General features: G+C 45.4%; 1 protein-coding gene across 4 annotated transcripts in view; it reads right to left on the bottom strand.

Moving 5' to 3' along the window:
- LOC104008952 (ATPase family AAA domain containing 3A) overlaps positions 1-21,760 on the bottom strand; it is a 38,236-nt gene that overhangs the window by 3,268 nt on the left and 13,208 nt on the right. For 3 of the 4 annotated variants that reach the window (XM_087755489.1, XM_087755487.1, XM_087755488.1), the window contains exons 11-16: positions 21,155-21,279; positions 18,028-18,079; positions 17,049-17,119; positions 13,716-13,883; positions 13,023-13,131; positions 210-5,086 (exon numbers count right to left, since the gene is read on the bottom strand). In XM_087755489.1, coding sequence (XP_087611615.1) covers positions 4,907-5,086; positions 13,023-13,131; positions 13,716-13,883; positions 17,049-17,119; positions 18,028-18,079; positions 21,155-21,279 — 705 coding nt within the window. In that variant the 3' untranslated portion in view covers positions 210-4,906. The remainder of the gene's footprint in view (positions 1-209; positions 5,087-13,022; positions 13,132-13,715; positions 13,884-17,048; positions 17,120-18,027; positions 18,080-21,154; positions 21,280-21,760) is intronic. The other variant, XM_087755490.1, reaches the window with a different exon arrangement.

The following is a 21,760-nucleotide window of genomic DNA, read 5'->3' as shown; positions in this document are numbered from 1 at the left end:
CAGTTTCTTTTGTGGTGCTTTTGTGTGTCTAGGCGCTGGCACCAAGGGGCTGTGCGTGCCTAAGGCCCAAGAGAGGAGAAGCCCCTGGCAGGAAAAATGCAGACCTGGCAGGTTGCACACCAGTGAACGCAGAGACAAGCCACCCACAGGAATTAGCAAACTCTGGCATGTTTTTGTCCGGATCACTCCAATAGGTCCCCATTACTTACATCCAAGTGCCAACAGCACCCTGTCCCTGGCTGCAGAAGACGGGCTGCCTTCCATAAGCAAAGAACCTCCTGGAGCAGCAAGGCTTCCCGGGGCAGGCCAGTGAGTTGCATTAGAGGCTGGACAAATTAATCAGATTTGCCACTTTTTTAAAAAAAAACCCAAAGAACAAAACATATAGGGAGAATAATGATGTTGCAATAAAATGGAAACAGCCACAGACAATGGATTATAAAAGAATCTGAGTGTTTCTTCTCCATTCCAAACCCAAACATGGGTTGGCAGAGGAATAATTCCCGGGGAGACTCCCGTCTCCTCTAAGTCCCACAACACGGGACATGCACTGGTGAGAAAGCGTGCGGCGCTCACATCCTCCTGCTTCCACAATGGAACTTTCCTCCCAGTGCATCACATTCAAAAGTAAATACTTTAATGGATGGCGACTGAGAATAGATAGATGACCATGCTATAAATCTGTCTCCCAGCTGCGATGTTGAAGCACAGAGAAGGCGTTTCAGCTGGCAGTGGCAAAGTTGGGGAGTGATGGATGGCTTGCTAATCCATCTGCTCTTGGATTTGCTCTCCAATACAAAATACTATTTTAATAAAGTGCTATTAGCTCATAACTCACTCAGTGTCACGAAGAGGAGATAACCTCAGCCTCGGGTTGCCATCCTCTATCCCTGCATGGAGTGCTAACAAATAGCCAGCTGGGTGCCACCTCCACAGGGACATCATTCATCCTGTGAGCTGACAGCAAACCAAACTTCCTGATGAGGCCGGCTGCGCCGACAGAGGCCCTGCGTTTAAATCTTTGATGAGGCAGGAGCCGCACGATGACAGGTGGCCTTTTTTCTCCTTTCCTGTTGCATTCCACATGGAGCAGCAGCAGCGACAGCAAATGGCACGGCTATTCAGCGGGCAGGAGGGCACGAAATCACATAGCTGGTGGCTAGGAGCAACATGCAGAGCAAGAGGGACAAGGAGTCTCTTTTCAAAGGCAGGATTTAGAAAGCAATAGTGCCTGGGACGCATTGAGAGGTGCTTCATCAGTCCAACAGCCCATGGCACACGATGTGAAGGAAGGAAGAGCAGCGTGCAAGTGTGAGAGAACGGATGGAGAACTTAATTTCCTGTGGAAATAAAAACTGAAGTGTCCACACTGAGAAAAGCAGCACTTGGAAGCCTGACAGCTACAGTTGTCCCAGGCTGCACTAGGAGTGAGCAGGCGCAGAACTGCAGAGCGCATCAGCTACCCGTGCTCCCAGTGCTCCCCATGCCAGTAACCAGAGCACAAGGATGTTGAACTCAAACAACGGGATTATTTGGCTGGAACCTACCCCACCAGCTCCCAAAACACTGTCGGGGAAGAACAAATGGGATCAGTTTGTACACGTGGAAGCCCATGTCACTCTTTCAATGCAGTGGGAAGAGATGAAAACAACTGGGTTGGAAGACCAGGCCCAAGCAAAACAAGTTGTCCACACCACCTCTGCCACTCCTTACCCGCCTTACCCGACAGATGCAGCACCCCAAGCCTCCTCAGCCCTCTTGAATCAGGCTCATCTCCGACTTTTCTGCTCTGCCTCCTCAGTTTTTCCCAGCCTAGGTGCCACCTCCCTTTCTTTTCACAGGTGGGAAGCAAGACACCCATCATTCAGCAAGAGTTTGATAAATGATGTACCCATACTACTGGGCTGGGCGCACACAGTCCTGCTGCTGCCAAGGGTAGAAGCGATTGTGGACTTTCAGGCGTTGCATTAATGGGGGACTGGGGGACGTGCCTGCTCTGCCCAGAGCCACAGGCTTTCCCGGAGAGGAGGATGAGGACTCACTGCGAACCTCAGACACACAGATGCTGTAACAACCGCCCAGGTAGGGGCTGCGGGGGGAGACTGTGAAGAGAGAGAGGAAAACAAGTGAGCCCTGAAGCGCTCCACTCCTGGGATTTCAACTAGCATCAGGGTTGCACAAGAGCCTGCAACACATCGCTCACAAAGCATGAAGAGCACAGATGTGCAAAGCCCTGACCGGCTGATTGTCTGGGGATTTTTGAGGGTGGAGGTTGAGACACAAAGGACAAGTTCTGTATATTAAAGAGCTCTGTCCCTAGGAGGAAGTTCCTAGTATAAAGTATAGAACTGTCTCTACTTACGCCTCACCCACCTTTTAAAGGAAAATACACTAAAGAAAACAGACTTCATTTAGCCGAGAGAGCATCATCTTCCAGGCTGCCCAAGAAGGGGAAAGAAGCACGCCCCTTGGGATACAAGCAGCACCAGCTCGTGAGTCACAGCACAGCAACGTCTCAAAGCACACCAGAAACGCTAAGGCATCCCCGTGTTCTCAAAAGCGCCCATGTGTCTGTCCTAAAGACAGACAGTCCTTTCCATCCACATGAAGCCCAGGCAGCAAAGCTCAGGTAAGGATCAGTGGCATCCGTCATTAAGAGCAGTCATTAAAAGCCCTTAAAAACGCACTGAATAGTACTTCTGTATTCAGGCAAAGCTGAGAACCCTTGGGTCAGCCTATGCTTCCCGCTGCCTTCCCCGCCGCAGCAAGAGGCTACTCCCAGCTAATTTTCTCCCGAACCTGCAATTAATCACCACCGCGCAGCCCAGCAGCATGGACCGCAGCTGCATTACAAGCACTGCGCTCCCTCTGCTTCCATGTAGGGACCTGGTGCAATCTGAAGGAGGAATCGCATGGAACAGCTGAGACAGCAACTGCTGTGCCTTTCACACAGCTTTACAGCAGGATTCTCTTCCCAGCTACCGGTATCAGCAAAAGCGCAGTCAGGCAGCATAAGGACAAGACAGAGTACCTTTCCCCTCCCCCAGCTCCTTTTGTGCTTCATGGAGATGATTATGGAAGAGGGGAAAAGTATGGAAGGTGTATGTCACAAGTAGGGATTTTAATCACACGATATCAGACTGCTCCCTCACATAATTCATTAGCAAGGGTTTTTCAGCAGAGAGCGGCTCTGCTCAGCTCCCTTCCATCTCTTGGGGCTTAACAGAAATATAATTCTAGTAAAATCTAAATACGAAGGGGAAAGCCTAGAATAGCTAATCCTCTAGTAAATCAGTGGACTAAAGGACAACTACACCCAGGCTGAAGGGGAGGAAAAAAAAAAAAGTGACATTCACATTTATTTCAGTCATTCGGAACATAAAGCATACAGTGCCAGTTTATACAGCGATTCCTCCTTTTCCTCTACAGCATGCTTCCCACAGCAATGGACCTCGCACCAAGTAAGGGTTAGCGGGGCACGCAAGTCTGGGCACACACTACTGCTGTGGGACACCTGTCCTTAACAAAGGAGCAGCTTCTAAAATGCCTCTTCAAATTCTCCCTTGGCATCCAGGGGAAAAGTATCAGGGAACTATTTTGAGAGAAGATGGCAGCCCAAGACAGTGAAGGTTTGCAGCCTCGAGAACTATCTCCTTCCTGGTGTCCCCCAAGGCTGCCTGTTCCGAGGGCCCTGGTGACCAGCCCTGTTCCGCTCCCATGCTCACAAGCTCTTGTCAGGGTGCATCTCTCAGAGCTCAGAACAACCGCCAGCGAAACGGACACAACAGCAGAGATCGCTGTCAGTTCCTGTCGGAGGAGAACATCTCAGCAAGGTACTCAAGGGCACAGATTTAGGTCAGGCAAATGTGCTTGCATAGCGTAGTTACAGAAGGGGACTCGGAGCAGAGCGCAGAGTTCAAATCCAGTTCAAACTCAGAAAAAAACCCAAGAGATTTTCTGACCTGGCTCTTATATGCAGACAGACAGAACAAATGTCATCTGATCGAGACAGGCTTGTGTTCGTGACTTGACAACAGCACATTTCTCAATTGTTCCAGAAATGCGGCAGAAGAGGGGCACTGGAGGGGCATAAAAGCTCTCAGGCTTGGAACACTTAGCACTTCAGCACCGAGGAGCCATGCTCCAGAGCTGCTCGTCCCATGCAGTGTACCGCTGCAGGCCGGCTCTGCAGCCACCCTCCAGGAGCCCCAAGCACAGAGAAGACAAAAGGCAGCAGCCAGGCACCAGCACGCGTAGCCACATCACAAGGGAAGTGCCAATGCTTATCAACCAACCCACTGCACAGCTGTAGTTTCTCCGAAGTGTTGACTCCAAGTCAACCAGGTGCAGCTGCGAACCACACCAAATACACCCCTGTAACGCACAGTCTACCCCGAGTCTGTGAAGGGGTGACAACAAGAGAGCAAGGAGTGATGCCATACAGAGATGTGAGCACGGAGGTGTGTCATGGGCCCGATCTGTGGAAAAAAGCTGAGAAATACCTCTGCTGGAGCATGAGCCCTACGAAGTTAAATATATGGGAGTAGCAGGCTTGGACAGGCCCTGGGTTCCCACAGGCCCATGTCACTGGGACACTCCAGAACAGTGTCAAATGGGAGTTCGGGCCTCTCGAGCAGGACAGGCCACACAAGACTAACACAGTCAATGGTATTTCAGCAAGGGGGTCCTTTAATACAGTTGCTTCTGCCTTATTTAAACCATTTTGTTTTCTGGTGCGCTTTAAAAACATGAAATCAAAGGCAGACTGCGGCAGTACCCCCTCCCTTGCACCAACGGACACATTTCTCTCAACATATGATTGCACCAAACATTTGCCCAAAAGACCCTCCCAGCTTTCTCCCATGCCCACTTCCCCACGCGTGCTGGTCTGAAGCCTGCAGACTTCTCACACTGGTGTTCCTTTGGGGAAAGGCAGGAGTGGGTTTCTGCCAGTCCCTTTGCTTGCTTCAGCACCCTCCGTTTTCAGCCACTCCATCTTCTGTTTGTGTTGCTGCACAGCATCAGCTACCCGGGCATCGATCATGGCCTCTGTAAGAACACCGTCCTCTGATGCATAAGCTGCAGCCTGGAGAGGCAAAGGCAGACGAGACATAAGTTAGTGATTGCAGTTCCTAGGATCAGTGAAGATCTGACACTGGTCCTTCTCTTGTTTTCTTCTCCATGCACATTTGCCCCCACACTACCTAGCACAACATCCAGTCTTGTTCCGTCAGTGGTGGCACCCAGAGCAATCTGGCATATCGCCACCGGAAAGGTTTTCCTTGATGCAGCCGTACCAGGGCCTGAAATACATCAACTGCCCAAGTACAGAGAAACATTCACAGCTACACTAACGTCTTCATCTCTGAGCTACCAACAAGCACCTTTGCCTGCCTGCCTCTGGATTTCCTGGGAGCCAAGATCTTTGCATTCGGAAGAGAGAAGGCCACAGGTTCGTAATGCTGAACATAGCCAGTATGGTTAGGCTGCAGTCACATTTGGTTTGTTCAAATTTCCTCTCCTGCTTTAAAAGCGCTGCACGTATGAAGGTAAAGAGTAATAGGTGCATATGGTGATTGAATGACTCCATCCAAGACAACAGAAAATGTTTTAAGCACTTACACGGGAGAACTGACATCAGTGCTAGGGTGAATACAGGCAATGTGGCACCTGTAAAATGATGCCTAATGTATGCTAATCTTGCTTTCCTCGTGTTCTGCTAGGAATCTCCCCTGCATCACTTCTGTGCTGTGTCAGCTCCCACCCCATGCTCAACTGCCCGTGGGACCTTCCCTTTTCTCCCGCCTCCATTCACACTCCAACTCCTGTCTCTCCAATTCTGCTTGGTAAATTAACACTTGATCCTGTTGCTACTTCGATAGGCAGTACAAATTTGATGATAGTTCCTTTCAGCCCTTTCTGCAAACTACTGACATCCTTGCCAAACAGCCCCCAATATTTCCTGTGGCAGCTAAGGGGAAACAGGACTGCATGCCATTCCTCTTCAGCTGCAGCAAAAGGATTGTCACTTTTGTCCCAACACGCAGGACAACTAGGGCTCCGCTGATGGCCATTTTGCGGATGACAACACAAGCAGCCGTACCCTCCAAGGAAGGGAAGGATGCTTACGCTGTTAGCTGCACCCATCTCCAAGGTAACAACACAACTCCAAGCTACAGAATTTCTAAATCTGGTTACTCCCTGGTTACTCCCTGTGCAAGCGACTCAGTACTGTGGCTCCTTGTACAGCTACACTAGCTAGGGAGCTCGACACGAAGCAGGGTGGGACCCCCTCCAGCTTCTCGCATCCACGCTGCGTGCCCCAAATAGCCCCAAACTTCTGTCCACATCTCTCTCCTTCCACAGAGCTATCAACATCATGGATCGTCACGTGCCAACCCTTCCGTCTGCAGGGCGTTCCCCAAGATCCCAGTTAGGAATATAAACTTTGGCTTTCATGACAGGCTGAAGCGTGCTTCTAAGGTATTACATACAGGCTCCATACATCACTAACAGTGCAAAACATCAATTATACCAAGCAACGAAGTTTACTGCAAAAGCACCACAGAAAGAAATGATAGTGTGACCATTTTATGCACCCGCTGTCCAATGATGTAGATGGGAGAGAAGACAAAGCCCAGAGTAAGCTGTTGCACTAGGCAGTGCCATCACCGTACTGAGCAGCCCAGTACAGTAGATTATACCTGCCTATTAGATTACTGCTACCTCACTGCAGGAGGAATAATTATTTCAAGAAATGAGCAAAAGGTTACCCAAGCTGGTTTTCAGCCTCCTCTAGCCTACTTTGCAGCCCTTGCTTGGTAGCCCTTTCTGAGGAACTGGTTAGATCGCAAGAGGTCTCACTGCACAAACCACATGTAACCGTAGAGCTGGCAGGCGCTGGTTTTTACTGCAAGAGGCATCAAAACAGATCTTTCCCTGTGCAAAACCTTTGTAATCCTTCCTTAAGGCAGGAGTGACAAGTTAGGCTAATGCTCATACTTCGAGTTAGGAGTAAACCCTGGCCGCAGGCAAGGAGTGCAGAGACATAGGTCTGCAAATAGAGAATTCACTTTGCATAAAGGCACTTGTCCTCTGTATTCAACAACAGAGTGGGAGGCGTCCTGAACACAACGAGGCAGTGACATCCCACAAACACCAGAAGAGCACTGCTGCCGTAACCTGCTGCTGCCACAAATATTTATACAACATGTATCCCAGCATGACCTGTCTCCTCTCACCACTGTAAAAGGGGCATGGTGGAAAGGTTCTGTTTGGCTGAAGCATCCTCTCTGATTTGTCCCCATAACCCGCCCCCCCTTTTTATTTTTATTTGTTTTTGCAGGACATGACTGGGGACTTAAAGCTAAAAGGAACCAGCACCCTTTTGTCAATGCAGCCCTCCAGCCAGGAGGACTTGGTGTTTTAAAATGGAGTAAGTGCTTCCCTGGGATGTGTGTTATGTGCCTCCACAGAGCAGAGAGGATGTCTTCCCTTCCTCCCTGCCACTGCACAGACCATAAATTCACTGTGGAAACTCCTGCAAAGCTGCGCAGTTCACGCTCTGTTGATTTTCTCAATGACTTTCTATTTATAGAAAGCCTCAGGCCCTAGCTGTCAAGAAAGCAAATGGGAGAAGCAGCTGTCCCTTCTGGGAGTAGCTTGCACACACACAAAAATGGTACTGAGCTTCATTTGTATTCATACCTCTGCCTCCTGCATGGACAAATTTTAACCCCTTTTCTCCAGTGCAACTATTCATGTTTTGTAACTCAAATCCAATTATTAAATAATCTGAAAACAAAGCATTGGGGAGGGGGGGGGGGGAGTAGAGGGATGGAGCACAGATGACAAGTCCAGCCTAGATGACCTAATGTTTCATTTCAGCCAAGAACCACGGTGTATTTTAACTTGGCCAAACTAATCTGTATCCTTTCAATCACATTTATAATGAAAACAGCCTGCTCAAAAAAACCCAACACCACAAGCACCCCCCAACCCTCCACTTACAATGCCCTTCAGGTCAGACCACTATAGAAACATTAAACTCTTCCCATAACTTGGTCAGGCAGATGTTGGTTTTTTTTTTTAATTTTTTAAAATATAAACATGGTTCAGGGAGAAAAAAGGCATTTATGTCAGCAGCACAAAAGGCAAGGAAATGACAAGCAGCTCACCTCTGTCATTAACACTGGGACATAGAACTCGTGGGAATTCTCTTGAAGTGTTGCCAAAACAATTTCCCAGAGATTACGGCTTGGAATAGCGAAAGGTTACTTTTTTGACATTTTATCTAAAGCATATCAATGGGTTTAAGTACAGGGCGCAGAACTAGAAAGTCTGTGCGTTACTATAAACAAACCTGAAGGGAATTTTTAAGTGTGTAAATGCATCTAATCCATGCTATATTCATAAAGGATTAGATATGGGGAATGGAAAAGCACAAGGACAAAAGGGAATGCTCTGTCTTCTGCAGAAGAGATTAAAATGGATTTCTAGCATGCAGACTACTAGCTGTGCCAGACAGCAATATTTTTCCCAGCACTAGAGGTTACACCCTCTGCTTTTCTGCATCTTATTTTTTCTGTTTGGTAAATTCAGGACAAACTGAGCCAGATTGAAACAAGAGTGAACTAGAACTTCATGTAAATGGCAGCCAATCAATTTCAAGCCCAGCTTACAGTGGAATTAAGTCTATGAAAGCTGCAGCTATTGCTCAGGCTTCTAGTGTAACTGAGGTGGCTTTGTTAAAAGCAATATTGGCAGAGCACTCCAAAAACATCTGCATGAGAAATGACTGTGAGGCCATGAGACAGCAGAGCGGCCATACGCTGCCGTTCTAGGTTACTCTCAAGTAAGAGCCGACAGCTATGATGGTTTCTCCTCCTACTGCTTTAGAACTTCACTTTTCCCCAAACCATCTCTGAGGTTCAGTTCTGGCCATGAGATATGACCCCAGGCAAGCTAAGTAGTGCTGATGAGGATCCTAGCACCCCAAAACTCCATCAAATCCCTAATAAATACCTTCCTGTGCTCCCTGCCCACTTCCTCCAGCACTTCTGCAGATTCAGGAATGGAAGCAGGAGTAGCAACGCAGATTCCTCACTGCCTTTCCTAGTACTACCAGTGCTTCACGGGCGATTTGATTAGGTTTCATCGCATAGAGGTTAGGACTAGAATTGCAAGCAACAAGGCTTCAGTCAGCTTGAGGCAGCAGGAGAGAGCCTGTGGAACAGAGCAACACTTCACCAGAGATTAAGCCTGCCACTCTGCTCCCTCTGCTTTTGTCTCTGTTGTCCAGACAGTGGTTGAAGATTTGTGCCAAGACATGTCCACAGAGGTATAATGCATACAGACAGCAACACCGCAAATGACTGTTGGAGGAATAAACTAATTAAGAAAATATATATACAAAGCTAAGGTGAATTAAGTGACAGGCATGTTGCAATTAAGCCTACACTTTGAGGATTAGCTCCAAGTCACATAAGGGCACTATGCAAGATAGCTGAAAACAAAAGACAAACAAAATGCTCCCATCCAGCTCTGTGCTCCAGCATTCACAGCCAGCAGTTTTCACTAGGGCTTTGTGCTGTAATCTTTGCCAGAATGGGTCAATTGAATTTATTTATTAAACAGAGACCTTAGGCATATTGCATTTGAGCAGCTGTTGTGATGAGCCTATCTAGAAAAGTGTTGGAAGCTTAAATGTCTCAAGACATAGTTGTTTCAAGTCTGCTTTGAGGACTTCAGAAAGAGTCCTAGGCTCATGACATCTGCTGTTTACCAGCTCTGTAAGGTGTTACTAAGATCAGAAACAGAACTGTTAAGAGCGATACCTTGGTTTTGCCTTTTCTTGGCTCTTCCTGCCTTTCATCTTCTCAACTTGTACATCATCTCAAACTCCTCCTGCCTGTGTTGTTAACTTGACATAATGCTTTGGGTGGAGAGAGGGGAAAAAAAAGCAACTGCAAGTAAGGAACTGAGTAGGAAGTCCAGATGTTCACCTTAGAGTCACAAAAGAGACTCCCTAAATCCTCAGGTTAAGCCCTTTTGTAGCTTCCTTATAGCTCTGCACATCCAAGGAGGACAAAATTGTAGCTTGCAAACCAATTAAAATTCAAGTGTGCATTCATAAAGGTGCTGCTCACATCAGGTTATTTCCCACATCAGCCATCTTCGGCATGCAGCATCTTGAATCAAAATTTCAGTCATACAGAAGCTTAAAAGACCAACAGTTCACGAGTTAACAGTCCTGTCTGTAGTATATAACCACCTTACAGCTGTTGCGTCCAGCTGAGGAAAGGCTGATAAGCATTTTCTTGAGGCAGTTAAGCAGCCCCTACCTACCCTGATCCACCTCCTCGGATGTGCTGGGACAACAGTGCAGCTTGCAGTTACCTTGTCTTGCCAATCTATTTTTAATTCTGATCAGCTCCCTGACCCAGTTCATAGTACAGCCGTACAAAGAGGTGTACCAGCACAACGGAAAGGATAGCAGAAAGGTAGGAACATGAGGCAGGACTAACGCTGCCAGAAATGCTTGTCAAACTGCAGCCTTAATTCTTCCCTGACAGGACAGAGCATTGTATCAGCTACAAAGCTACCTATAACAAGCTCTCTGTTAGCGCTGACCCAGGCCCCAAAATACCAATACCGTTCAAAAGATCTACTTGGGTTAAGAGTATGTAAAACCCCTGCTTACAGAGAGGCTTTTAACCGCAGCTGCTGAAGTGCCATACCCTTAATACTTTACATAGGCAAAACCAGAGGCAGGTGTTAACAAGTCTTGCCAGAGTCAAAAGTCAGTGGGCCAAACCTGGCGTAAATGCAGCCTTCTGGAAAGCTCTAGTCAAGGTCCAGTCAATTATGGCTCCAAATTCCTTGACCCAATGACTGAAAAAGAAGCCTACAGTAGCACTTAGGATCAACAGCTCTGGCAGGCAGCTCCCAGGGCAGTGTTCAGTACAGAAATTTCACCCCTTTTTGGATGCCCTCACAAACCCGCTAGTGAACTGTACCCACCCAGCCATCTCCTGAGGAACAAAGTCCACATGCCTAGCCACTAGCTGCAAAAAGCCTCTGCTATGCTAACACTGACCCATGACACATCACACTCCCTTTCTTGATCAACCAGGGATAAGATATGAAGTCCCCTGTTCCAGAACACCAACAACTTTGATTTTTGACATAGATGAAGCTTCTTGCAGCTTCTACATCAAAACAATTCATATCTTTTTGCCCGCCTCCCCTGCATCTTTTTTTTTTTAAAGCGCTTTGACTCTTATGACAGCAGAGAGGAATATAACCTCCTGCTGCAATTTTACATAGAACCTTGTTAATAGTCCTGGTGCTATGAGGAACATTTTAAGAAGTGATCAGGGCAACCACACTAAGGAATTAGTCACCGCCACCTTTCCCTTCCTTCAAGATCATTTAAAGCATAAATGATAAAAGCTGAGGTCATTCCCGGGGAGTAATGACAAGCTAGGAGAGAAGGGGTGATAAAAAGCAAAGGATCATTTATGACAACTTTTTATTATAGGAAATGCCTGGCAGCAAAGCCTTTCAGATACATGGGTAAGGGGCTCCTCTTCTAAATGAAGAGAAATAAAGAAATTCCATGACAATTAGTGGCCTGCTTTCTCTCCCGCATCACTGTCACTCAGTTCAAGACAAACACCCTGGGTCTTTATCCTGGGTTTCAAAATCAGAAGCCCACAAAAAGCACAACTGTACTTGGAAACAGCAAAGCCATAATCTGCTGGCTCTGTGAAAGGCAGAACGGCCCAAGATTCTGGTCTTTCCTTCAACCTGCCAGCTCTCCAGAACGGTGTCCGAACACATGCTAACTGGACACCATGGCAGTCTGCCTAACACCCATCAACACGCACTGCCTCTCTCTGCATCTCAAATACTGGTCAAGCATCTTGCCAAGCTTCTTGACTGGACTGGTAACAATACTAATCCGGTAGGTTTTCAGGCAGTTAGAGAACAAACAAATTAAAAATAAATAAAGCTTTATATAAATTTTCAGATGACAGCACACATTTTGAAATATGTTTCAATAATACAAAATTCGCATAGTAAAATTAAACAGCTGTGTGCTAACATACAAATAAAACAAGGACTAACAGCACTCAAATGGCTGCTTTGGTCCTCAGCTCATGACTACTGCAGTTAAATGGATTAGAAAGGAAAAATACTTTCTCTACCTTAAAAGGTGGAAAAACAGTAGGAGGAGGAATGAAATGCACAAACTTTGTAAAATGTTTGTGAACTCCTAAACTAAAAACATTTGTTAAAAAAACCAAACAAACAAGTTTGTTTTTACAACACCTGAAAGGAAGCTGACATTAGTAGGTTACATGACATACAATCTGGAGCATATTCTTTAAATTGGTATTACTAGGTTAGCTTATAAAAATAAACAATCCAGTAAGAAACTGGCAGCTGTGACAAAACAAGGTGAAAGCCTGATTTTAAAAAAAAAAAGTGCTTCAGGTTGTTGAGCATGTGAACAACTGCACTCAAAGTGATTGCATTTCTTATTTCTATACAGGTACCATGCATGCAGAAGCACCTAGTCTTTTCAGCTCCATTTTCCAGTCAGTTTTGTTCCTTCAATTACTCAAGTTGCACTACAAACATGTTTAGAACAAAGTAGGGCAGAAGGATGTTTCAGCATCCTAATGCTGCCGTACCTATGGGCAACAACGTTAGGCATCGCTTCTACTGAGCTTCTTGAGCTGGAACATGAGTAATGGCCATGATTTGCCCAAGCCCATTCCTAACCCACTTGCTTTACTTAAATTCAGTAAGGGATTTCCCATTAGCGATTATAAAAAACTGTTCCTATTTATGAGATGAGGAATTATGCTGATATTCTGACACCAACTAGCAGCATTCTAGTACTACCGTATGGACATAATGAAACTTCCAAAACGAGACAACAACATCAAACACTCAAACCTTCCAGAAAGGGAAAACAAACCAAGAAGCCCAGTGATAAAAGCCCTACTTACCTGCCACGCAACAGCAAGCTGAGATATCTCTCGGCCAGACATGCCCTCGGTCAACCTGGCAATCTCAGAGCACTTTTCCCCATAGTCAAATTGGGCCAGCTTCAAACGTCTAAAAAGCAGAACAACAAGGATTAGTTTACACATAGCCACATGACAGGACAGGAGGGCGAGGGAGTCAGAGGTAGGCTTTGTAAAGAGCAACACTTACAATGAAATCAAAGATCAGATCGGATCAATCTCTGTAGAAAGATCCAGCCTGAGTACAGAAGCTGTTCTCCTGGGCCCAGAAAGCCCGATTTTGTGGCACAAAGAAACATGCGTACCTGGATTAAGACCAAAAAAGTGCAAGACTGCACAGCACACAAAGAAACGAGTCACTTGGTCTGATTTGCCTCTGTTAAGCCAAGCAAAGACAAGTGCTTGGATATGAAGAGTTCCAACAGCATTCTTATTTGCATTATTGCCTCCAGTGCAGTAGCTGGTCTCCTAAATTTTAAGGGCACAACAAACCATGGCATGAAATTCTAGGATGGCGTCTCATCCCCTAACAGAGGCATCTCTCCAACTCTTATCTGTACTACTTGCTTAAAGTAGGTTTATAGACAGTGTGACAGAAAACACAGAAAAGGAGACAAAGAAAAACAATAAAAGAAAGAATCCTACAGGGTGGGAAAGTTCTGCAGGGATACTCACTGTTTACCCTCTGTGGCTGGCTTCAAGACATGCCTATCAAAATACATTCTCACAAGCCGCTCCCGTTCTTCTAGCTGGGGCAGATCAAAGTTCACCATTTCATCTATTCGATCATTGATAGCCCAGTCAAATTGCTCTGGCTGGTTGCTTGCTAAAACAAGCATAAACCTGGAAGTACGAAACAAGAGAGGAAAGACTGAAAACCCCATAAAAATCAAAATCGATGAACCAGTGTGAACATTAGGAACTGCTGTGGCCAGTATCAAAGACATTTCATCACCTGACACATCTGAAGATTCCTTAGAAACAGCTTTGTAACAGCATCTCAAGAGACATACTAAAATGCAGTGCAGTTTAAGCTATTTAGAACCAAAATACATTTTACTCTGAATTTAGCCTTCCAATATCAGCGTTCCCCAGTCTGTCCTTGCCATAGAAGCCTGATTTATCACATTACCCACAATCTCCCTCAATTTAGGAATATCACAAATATTTAGCAAGAGTACAACCTCCCAGAGATCTCCAAGTCTGAAACCTTGGAACAAGGCTGGAGAACATGGAGAGATGTTCTCTGGCACATACATATCTCCAGTTTAAATCCCAGTTTGGGGAACTGACTCCAAGCTGCTAACTGCACAGCACCCTGGAATCATGAGGGGCTGTCTTAGTCCTGCTCTGAAGGTATGAACGGCTGCCAAACTGAAAGCCAACACCGCTACTGAAACCTCAGCCAGCTCGATGAGCTGCAGAGCACTGAATGGACTCATCCTGGCCTAAGAACAAGGGGAGCGTACTGCTGCTGGGTCTGTGTATGGGAAGGTCATTCTTCAGCAGCTGGTAAAAGCTGACTTGTTTCCTTCAAGCAAGTCTGACAACACATTCCTATTACCAATTCTAATGGGTGCAGAAAAAGAGGCATTCACAATGGGTACCATAAAATAAAGTTGTTGGTTTTTTTTTTGTTTGTTTGTTTTTTAAAACGAAGCTTTGCTACATGGTACAGATGTGCCAGCTTCCAGGTCCTGCTCTCTCCTGCTGCATTTTGAAGCCAGAAGCCCTTTCTTTTGCTTTGTAATGATGCTTCTTCCCCATGCCAATTCTACTTTAATGTTTTAATTGATGTTACCAGCTTAATAGAGCATTATAATTTGAAATGGGCTTTTAACCACAGCTATTGGAATATTGACATTCCTGCGGTCTATTTAAATCCTAGTCTACAGGGGGCTGTGTTCTTTGCTGTCATTTCCGAAGAGAACTTCGCCAACCCAAGAGCCACGCAGGCATGAAACTGTTCCTTTTCTACCAACAAGGACTTCCCCCAAACCCCTGTAGCAACACAGCTTGGATAAAGGATTGACATGCAACCTGATACTCAGGCCTTGCTCATTTCTATCATGAAAATGATAGAAACCAGCAACAGATGCAGGCACAGCCAGCTATCCAGCAAGAAGACGCAGAATGTTCTTTGGAAAGTGTAAGCCAGCAATTCGCAATACTTAGGGCTTAGTTACATTGGTGACAATTCACTGGTAAAGTAATAGTACTCCTCAGGGTCTCAGCAAAACAGCTAGATTTACATGCACTATTAGACTTATTCAAGTGAACTCCCATTCATGGATACAGGACTCCCTATTGCCCAAAGCAGCAATAAGGCTGTTCAGGAGTAAAAAGCAGCGCATGAATCACAAGGACGTGTTCAGTCTCCTAGAATGGCTCACAGTTTAAATTAGGGTTGAATTCAACATCTGACAAAATGACAGCCCAACTGCTTTGAGTGGAGGCACAGCACCCACCAGCACCAAACAAGCACGCCCAGAGCTCTGCTAAGGCAATTTAACATCAGGGGAAAGAACCATCCCCTTACCACCCCCTGCCAGTCACTGGCTTGCAGTGCAATTATAAACCTGGTCAAAAAGAGAGCGTTGCTGGATCCACAGCAATTAGACGTGACAAGTCTGAAAAGGACTATTTCCTAGAAAAAAGGGGAACTATCTAAAGCTAAAACATACACGCTATTATTCTTCAACGTTCTGCAGTTCCATCTAAACATCTTTATCGCCCTTGCAGATGCAGGGCAAAAGACATTTACAGAGATCATCTAGGAGCTCAGGATATCTGCGGTTTTCACCTTGGAAAGCTGTATTTCTATCTTAAGCACCATTTGCTCTGGATCCTGCAGAACATATGTATTTTGTCAATATGTATTTATTATATTTATTCTTGCAAACAGTAAGTACAATATCATTTAATAATAATTACACTCAACTCAGCATTTATAGAGCAATTCTATATATAATTTCTCAAAGAGAAAACCAAGGATCTTGCAAGGTCCTTACAGGCTCAACACCTTGCTTTCTAGCAATCTACTCATTTTGGAAAGGCACACCTCCCAAGGCACCTCACTCTGACAGAGAAGGGTACAGAGAAGCTACATACGAGCAACCATCACTTAGAGCTGCATTGGTTTTAACAAGTTCAAGAGAGACCCCAAGGACAGAGAGTGCCCTGCTGTTGTCCTGAAACAATGACCTTCTAGAATATTTATTTCAATGTATTGAGGTTACTCTAACAAGTATTTCACTACAACCTTACTGAAGGAGCAGTTCATCACTGAGAAACTCACCTGCCAACACACAGAGACAACTTTTCTTGTTGTCAATTTCTTTGTAAAAGAAGTTTAGCAACTAAGTAAAGGTCACACACACACAAAAATCAAATCAAAGATTATTTGAACAAGGCCAAGGAAAGGTCATCTCTCCTTATGATGCTAGCCAGGAAATGGCTCTTGTTGAACGAAGCAGTGCTCTGCAGGAAGTTGACATCAATGTGACAAAGCGAGCATGGATGGACGGGCAATGAAATTCAGAGAATGTACTCGTTAAGACAACCAAGATGTTCAAATACCACCCCTGTTTCAGGAAAGGATTTCCCTGCAGTGCTGGAAGGGAGCCACACACAGTATGGATGACACATGACAGGGAACTGCTCACCACTACATACCATATACAGGGGAAGCGGTGTCCTGAAAGGCAGTTCAAGATCCCTTTTGCACATCTACTAACACGAGCCAAATGAACACCCTTTTTACAAGCACCGACCTCTACCCTGTGTACAGCCCTTCTGAGTTCTAATTTCCAGGTCTCAGGAAAAGATAACGGAGGAGCAAGCTACATTCAGTATATAAGCCAAAAAGGGGATATTCTATGCAGGTTTTTCCAAGTTCTTAGTAGCACAGATCACGTTTCCAACTTTCATTTGCACACCACTGACTCTTTACAGACTTTCCTCAATTCAGGGAAATATCAACTGTAAGGGCTGAAACTAGATACTTACTTGTTGCTGTGCTGCCCTGTTCTGTGCAGGAATGCATTTAAAGTTGCTCTGAGATCTTCACTGATTTTCTCCTGCAAAGATGAAATCCAAAGGAAGATCAACTGCTTGGGAACTTAAGACAGGTCACAGCTTTAAGCAGCATTATTGACAAAGTGAGTTCTGTTACTGTGAAGCATTTGCGTTACAGCAGAATCCAAAGCACTGTAATACCTTGGAAAAAAGTATCAAGTTATATATCCAGGAAAGGTTAGGAATTAAACCTGCCAGCAGAAAGAATATTTACCCACAGTCATTCAGTGATTCTCTTGATGTCAAACCCAAGGCTCTAACCGTTGGCCCAGGTAGCTTTCCCTGCTCAACACTATTTTAACTGGGAAGTCTAATAAGACACAGGAAAATAAGCCACAACAAAGAATTCACTTACACATTCAAAGTAATCTTCTAGAGACAGCTCTTTAAATAGACCATTGGGGTTCAGTAGCGGGTCCAGATTCAGTGAACAATGTGGTGACTTACTTTGAAAACACAAATCATTTGTACAGGGGAAGACACTAGCGTAGCTTTGTTAATGTAGTGAAAAGCAGTTCTGTTACGAAAACCTCCCAAGATAAGTATCTGTTGGGACAAAAAAAACCCCACCCTGCAGGGTACCAGCTCTGCAGCGTGAACAATCTTCTCTTGCTTTCAAGATATGCCACTTTCTTACTGTCCAGTCATCTGCAAAACCTCCAAAAAAGATGATGTCACCCATCTTTTGCAGGGAGGAATTCTCAAGTCACTCTTGAGATGCTCGTTCCATTCAGCTGCAAGACACTAATTTCTTGTCTCTGCATCACTTAATTAGGTAAGTAGTAAGGCACCTGCCAGTTTTAATCTTTCATCTGTTGAAGCTAGCTAATCAGGAAGGCTTCAACAAGAAGGCTGTTGGCTGACTAACTCTGCAGCATACAGAGATAACAGACAAAGAGAAAGTACTTACCGTTGCCCTCTTCCGCAGAAATGCGTCCGCTTCATCCACAAACAGCAAGAGGCTGCAAAAGGAAAGCACTACACAGTAATAGGAGACAGGTAAGTGAGGCTCAAGTGATTCTCCTCTCCCACTACCAGGCACCCTCAACTGTGACCAGCTGTAATCCCAGCAAATTCATTTCTCAAGGCAACAATTCTCAGCTAAGCTACAGCAACATTTCCATTGCATACACTTGGCCCATCCCAACAGTTAAGAAAGAGGCATAAGTTTAAGACACCTTAGGCCATAAATCTGACTCCAGGCCTCCGGAGTTTTGTTTCCTGCTGTTCAGAAGCAATTCTAGGGCACACAACCTTAACCTCCTCCAGATTTTTAAATATAGATGGGCATTTTCACAGGCATGGTTTGGCAACGGGCTTGTATCTAGCAGTGCTGGTATGTTACAGCCAAGTTGGAGTAGATCCTTGAAATTTAGACCTGGCTCCCCAAGTATTTGTGAGAGTGCTTATTTTAGCATTCCCTCCTATTTAGAAAAATGTGTGCAAGGGTAAAAGACAGGTACACAAGCATACAAGAAATCTTGGTGACAATGGCATTTTCCTGCTATTTTTCTTCTTTATACCATTCTGAAAACCTGAAACCAGAGTCATCCCCTGCAATTTGCTTTGTTATTTTGTTGGTTTTTTTTCCTTTCCAAACCACACTAGCACTAATATAATGGATTTACAACCTGTGGAGAAGTGAATTAATAAAGTCAATGAATAATTCACAAAAATAAATTCACTTATAACCCAAGGATAGTGCTCTTCCCAAGAGACAAAGCATATAAAGATGTTTATCAATAACAGAACCAAGTTGCTCATAAAGCTGTCACGGCTTGTATTACCTCCTTGCCTAGCTTCAAACCCAGCTTTCTTTCAAGGGATTTCAGGGCCTATTAACATCTTTTACTCAACTCCAGTTTTTCTGAAAATATTCCTCTTTACTCAACTCCAGTATTTCTGAAAATATCTCCTCCCCACCAGTGGCACAGGAGGATGGGGAATGGGGATTGCGGTCAGTTCATCACACGTTGTCTCTGCCGCTCCTTCCACTTCCAGGGGAGGACTCCCCACACTCTTCCCCTGCTCCAGTGTGGGGTCCCTCCCACGGGAGACAGTCCTCCATGAACTTTTCCATCATGGGTCCTTCCCACAGTTCTTCACAAACTGCTCCAGCGTGGGTTCCTTCCATGGGTTGCAGTTCTTCACAGACTGCTCCAGTGTGGGTCCCCCGCAGGGTCACCAGTCCTGCCAGCAAACCTGCTCCAGCCTGGGCTCCTCTCCCCACAGGTCCTGCCAGGAGCCTGCTCCAGCGCGGGCTTCCCGTGGGGTCACAGCCTCCTTCAGGCATCCCCCTGCTCCGGTGTGGGGTCCTCCGCAGGCTGCAGGTGAATCTCTGCTCCACCATGGACCTCCATGGGCTGCAGGGGGACAGCCTGCCTCACCATGGCCTTCACCAGGGGCTCCAGGGGAATCTCTGCTCCAGCACCTGGAGCACCTCCTCCCCCTCCTTCTTCACTGACCTTGGTATCTGCAGAGCTGTTCCTCTCACGTATTCTCACTCCTCTCTCTCTGGCTGCCATTGCGCAGTTTTTTTCCCCCCTTCTTAACTATGTTACTGCACAGGCGCTACCACCGTCACTGATGGGCTTGGCCTTGGCCAGCAGCGGGTCCGTCTTGGAGCTGGCTGGCGTTGGCTCTATCGGACATGGGGGAAGCTTCTGGCAGCTTCTCACAGAAGCCACCCCTGTAGCCCCCCCGGCTACCGAAACCTTGCCATGCAAACCCAATACATCTGCTTAAATACTTGAATGTTACTGGAGCTTAGAATATTGATGTATATGGACACACGTAACCTTTGATCACAGCTTTCATAAGATGGCTATCTGAAGTGTATGAAGTTCAAATGCACCGAAGTTTTTGTCAGGACAGAGAATAAACTCGGACCCAGGCAGTGCTGTGAAAGAATACTTTAGTGGAAGCATCTGGCAGTCTCCATCCAGTTGAGCCTCCTGATATCTCTTCCAACTTCTTTTTCTAAGCTCACTTAAATTCTTACACCCTTCCTTCTATAGCTCCTCAGGGTAGGAGAAGCTTAAAGACTTTTAAATCCTTAGGACACTTACTCTGCAAGATTATTTTTTTTTTTAAGGGGAAATAGAAACATTTAGGTGATGAATGCAGCAAGGATTAAAACAGACATTGTAAGATCATGTCCATCTAAAGCAATCAGAGAACACATAAATCACCAGTTAGCCACATTTACAGAAGACCTGCAATCAAAACAGCACCAAAAAACCAAACTGACACCCACGGCAAGTTCCCTATTGAATTTTAATATCCTGGCTGGACAAGCAACTTCTTAGCTACCTCTGGACTGCAAAAATCCATTTACACTAGCATGAAAAAATTAACTACATGCTCTTACAAAATCAGGGAGTCAAGATTTAGCCTCAACATGAGTCCTTTTCTGCAGATAAAAGTTTGCTTTTAAAGGTGACTGAAAAAGCACAGCAGCTTGTGACTTTTACACCTATCTAACATCAATGCCTTTAGCATGTCTCCCTCTTATCCTCTTTTATTTGTTATAATTCACTACTTCTGCTTGAGACTCAAAAGTAAACAAGAAGCCGGATCCAAACACTGTCAGAGTCTAAAATCTGAGCAATTGCAACAGGGAACATAACATACAGAGAGTGTAGACACGTGGTTACACCTCCATTTGTGCTAAGCCTTGTAACTACTGCCAGAAAACTAATCACTCTGAAAGATATTTGTCCCAGCCTTCAGTGGGCAATATCCCTCCACTTGCCTGGCGAGATCAGCAGAGAGTCAAGCTATGACTGATCTGGAAAATCTGAAGTAAACAAGACGGGTTTGAGGGAGCAGAAGAGCAGAAGCTTTCAGCCTTTTAAATATCACTAAGCAGCAAGAATCCACCCATTCTAGGGAAACTTCAGGAGATGTTATGCCTGGTCAGCGTTACCTCATCTGTGCATTCAATAACAAACAGATTAGGGGTCTGAACTACATTGTTGCAGTGAGTTTATTTGAGCAAGAAACCAAATTCAGGATCCAGAGGAACCTCTACTTACCCTCTCCTGCTGGTGTTCGCCCAGTCGAAGAGCTTGTGCATGGCAGTAACTCCTTCCCGCCCCATGGGGGCAACGTCGCCACCGGTCATGATGGCATAATCCATGCCCGAGTGCACCGCCAATTTCTGGAAGGAAACAAAAACAGCGAGTTAAACCCCATCTCTCACTGCAAGTCCACGGAAGATGAGGAGGGAAATAAAAGTAGTTTAGTCCTATCAGCATGCTTATTTGCATAGGGCAAGTATGCTCTCAGAGAAGAGAATACTGCTTTAGTCACTTAGGGGCTGCTTTTAGCATTGCTCTGAATAGGAATGAAAGATGGAAGATTAGTCTGATGGCAATGCACAAAATTTTAATGCTAGAAGGCACCGCTGAGAGTGCTTAGACCTTTACCTTTAACTTGTGTACCGTTTATTTCTTCCACTGTTTTCTTCATGGTCTAGTTTATGACCTCCTCTGTGCAGCAGAACGGGATCCTACTCTCTACTAGATGCTTAACTAATACAACTCAAAATTTTATTCATTCAAAAAAATCTAAAAGCCTGGGATTAAATGGTCATTGAACCCAATGAGTATTCAGACAAAATAAGAGAAATTTTCCCTTTG

The sequence above is a fragment of the Nipponia nippon genome, unplaced genomic scaffold, assembly GCF_047370975.1.
Source record: "Nipponia nippon isolate SJK-2023a ecotype South Korea unplaced genomic scaffold, ASM4737097v1 scaffold_19, whole genome shotgun sequence".
NCBI lineage: Eukaryota > Metazoa > Chordata > Aves > Pelecaniformes > Threskiornithidae > Nipponia > Nipponia nippon.
The sequence above is the reverse complement of the archived record's forward strand: the minus strand, read 5'-3'. Positions and strand labels throughout refer to the sequence as shown.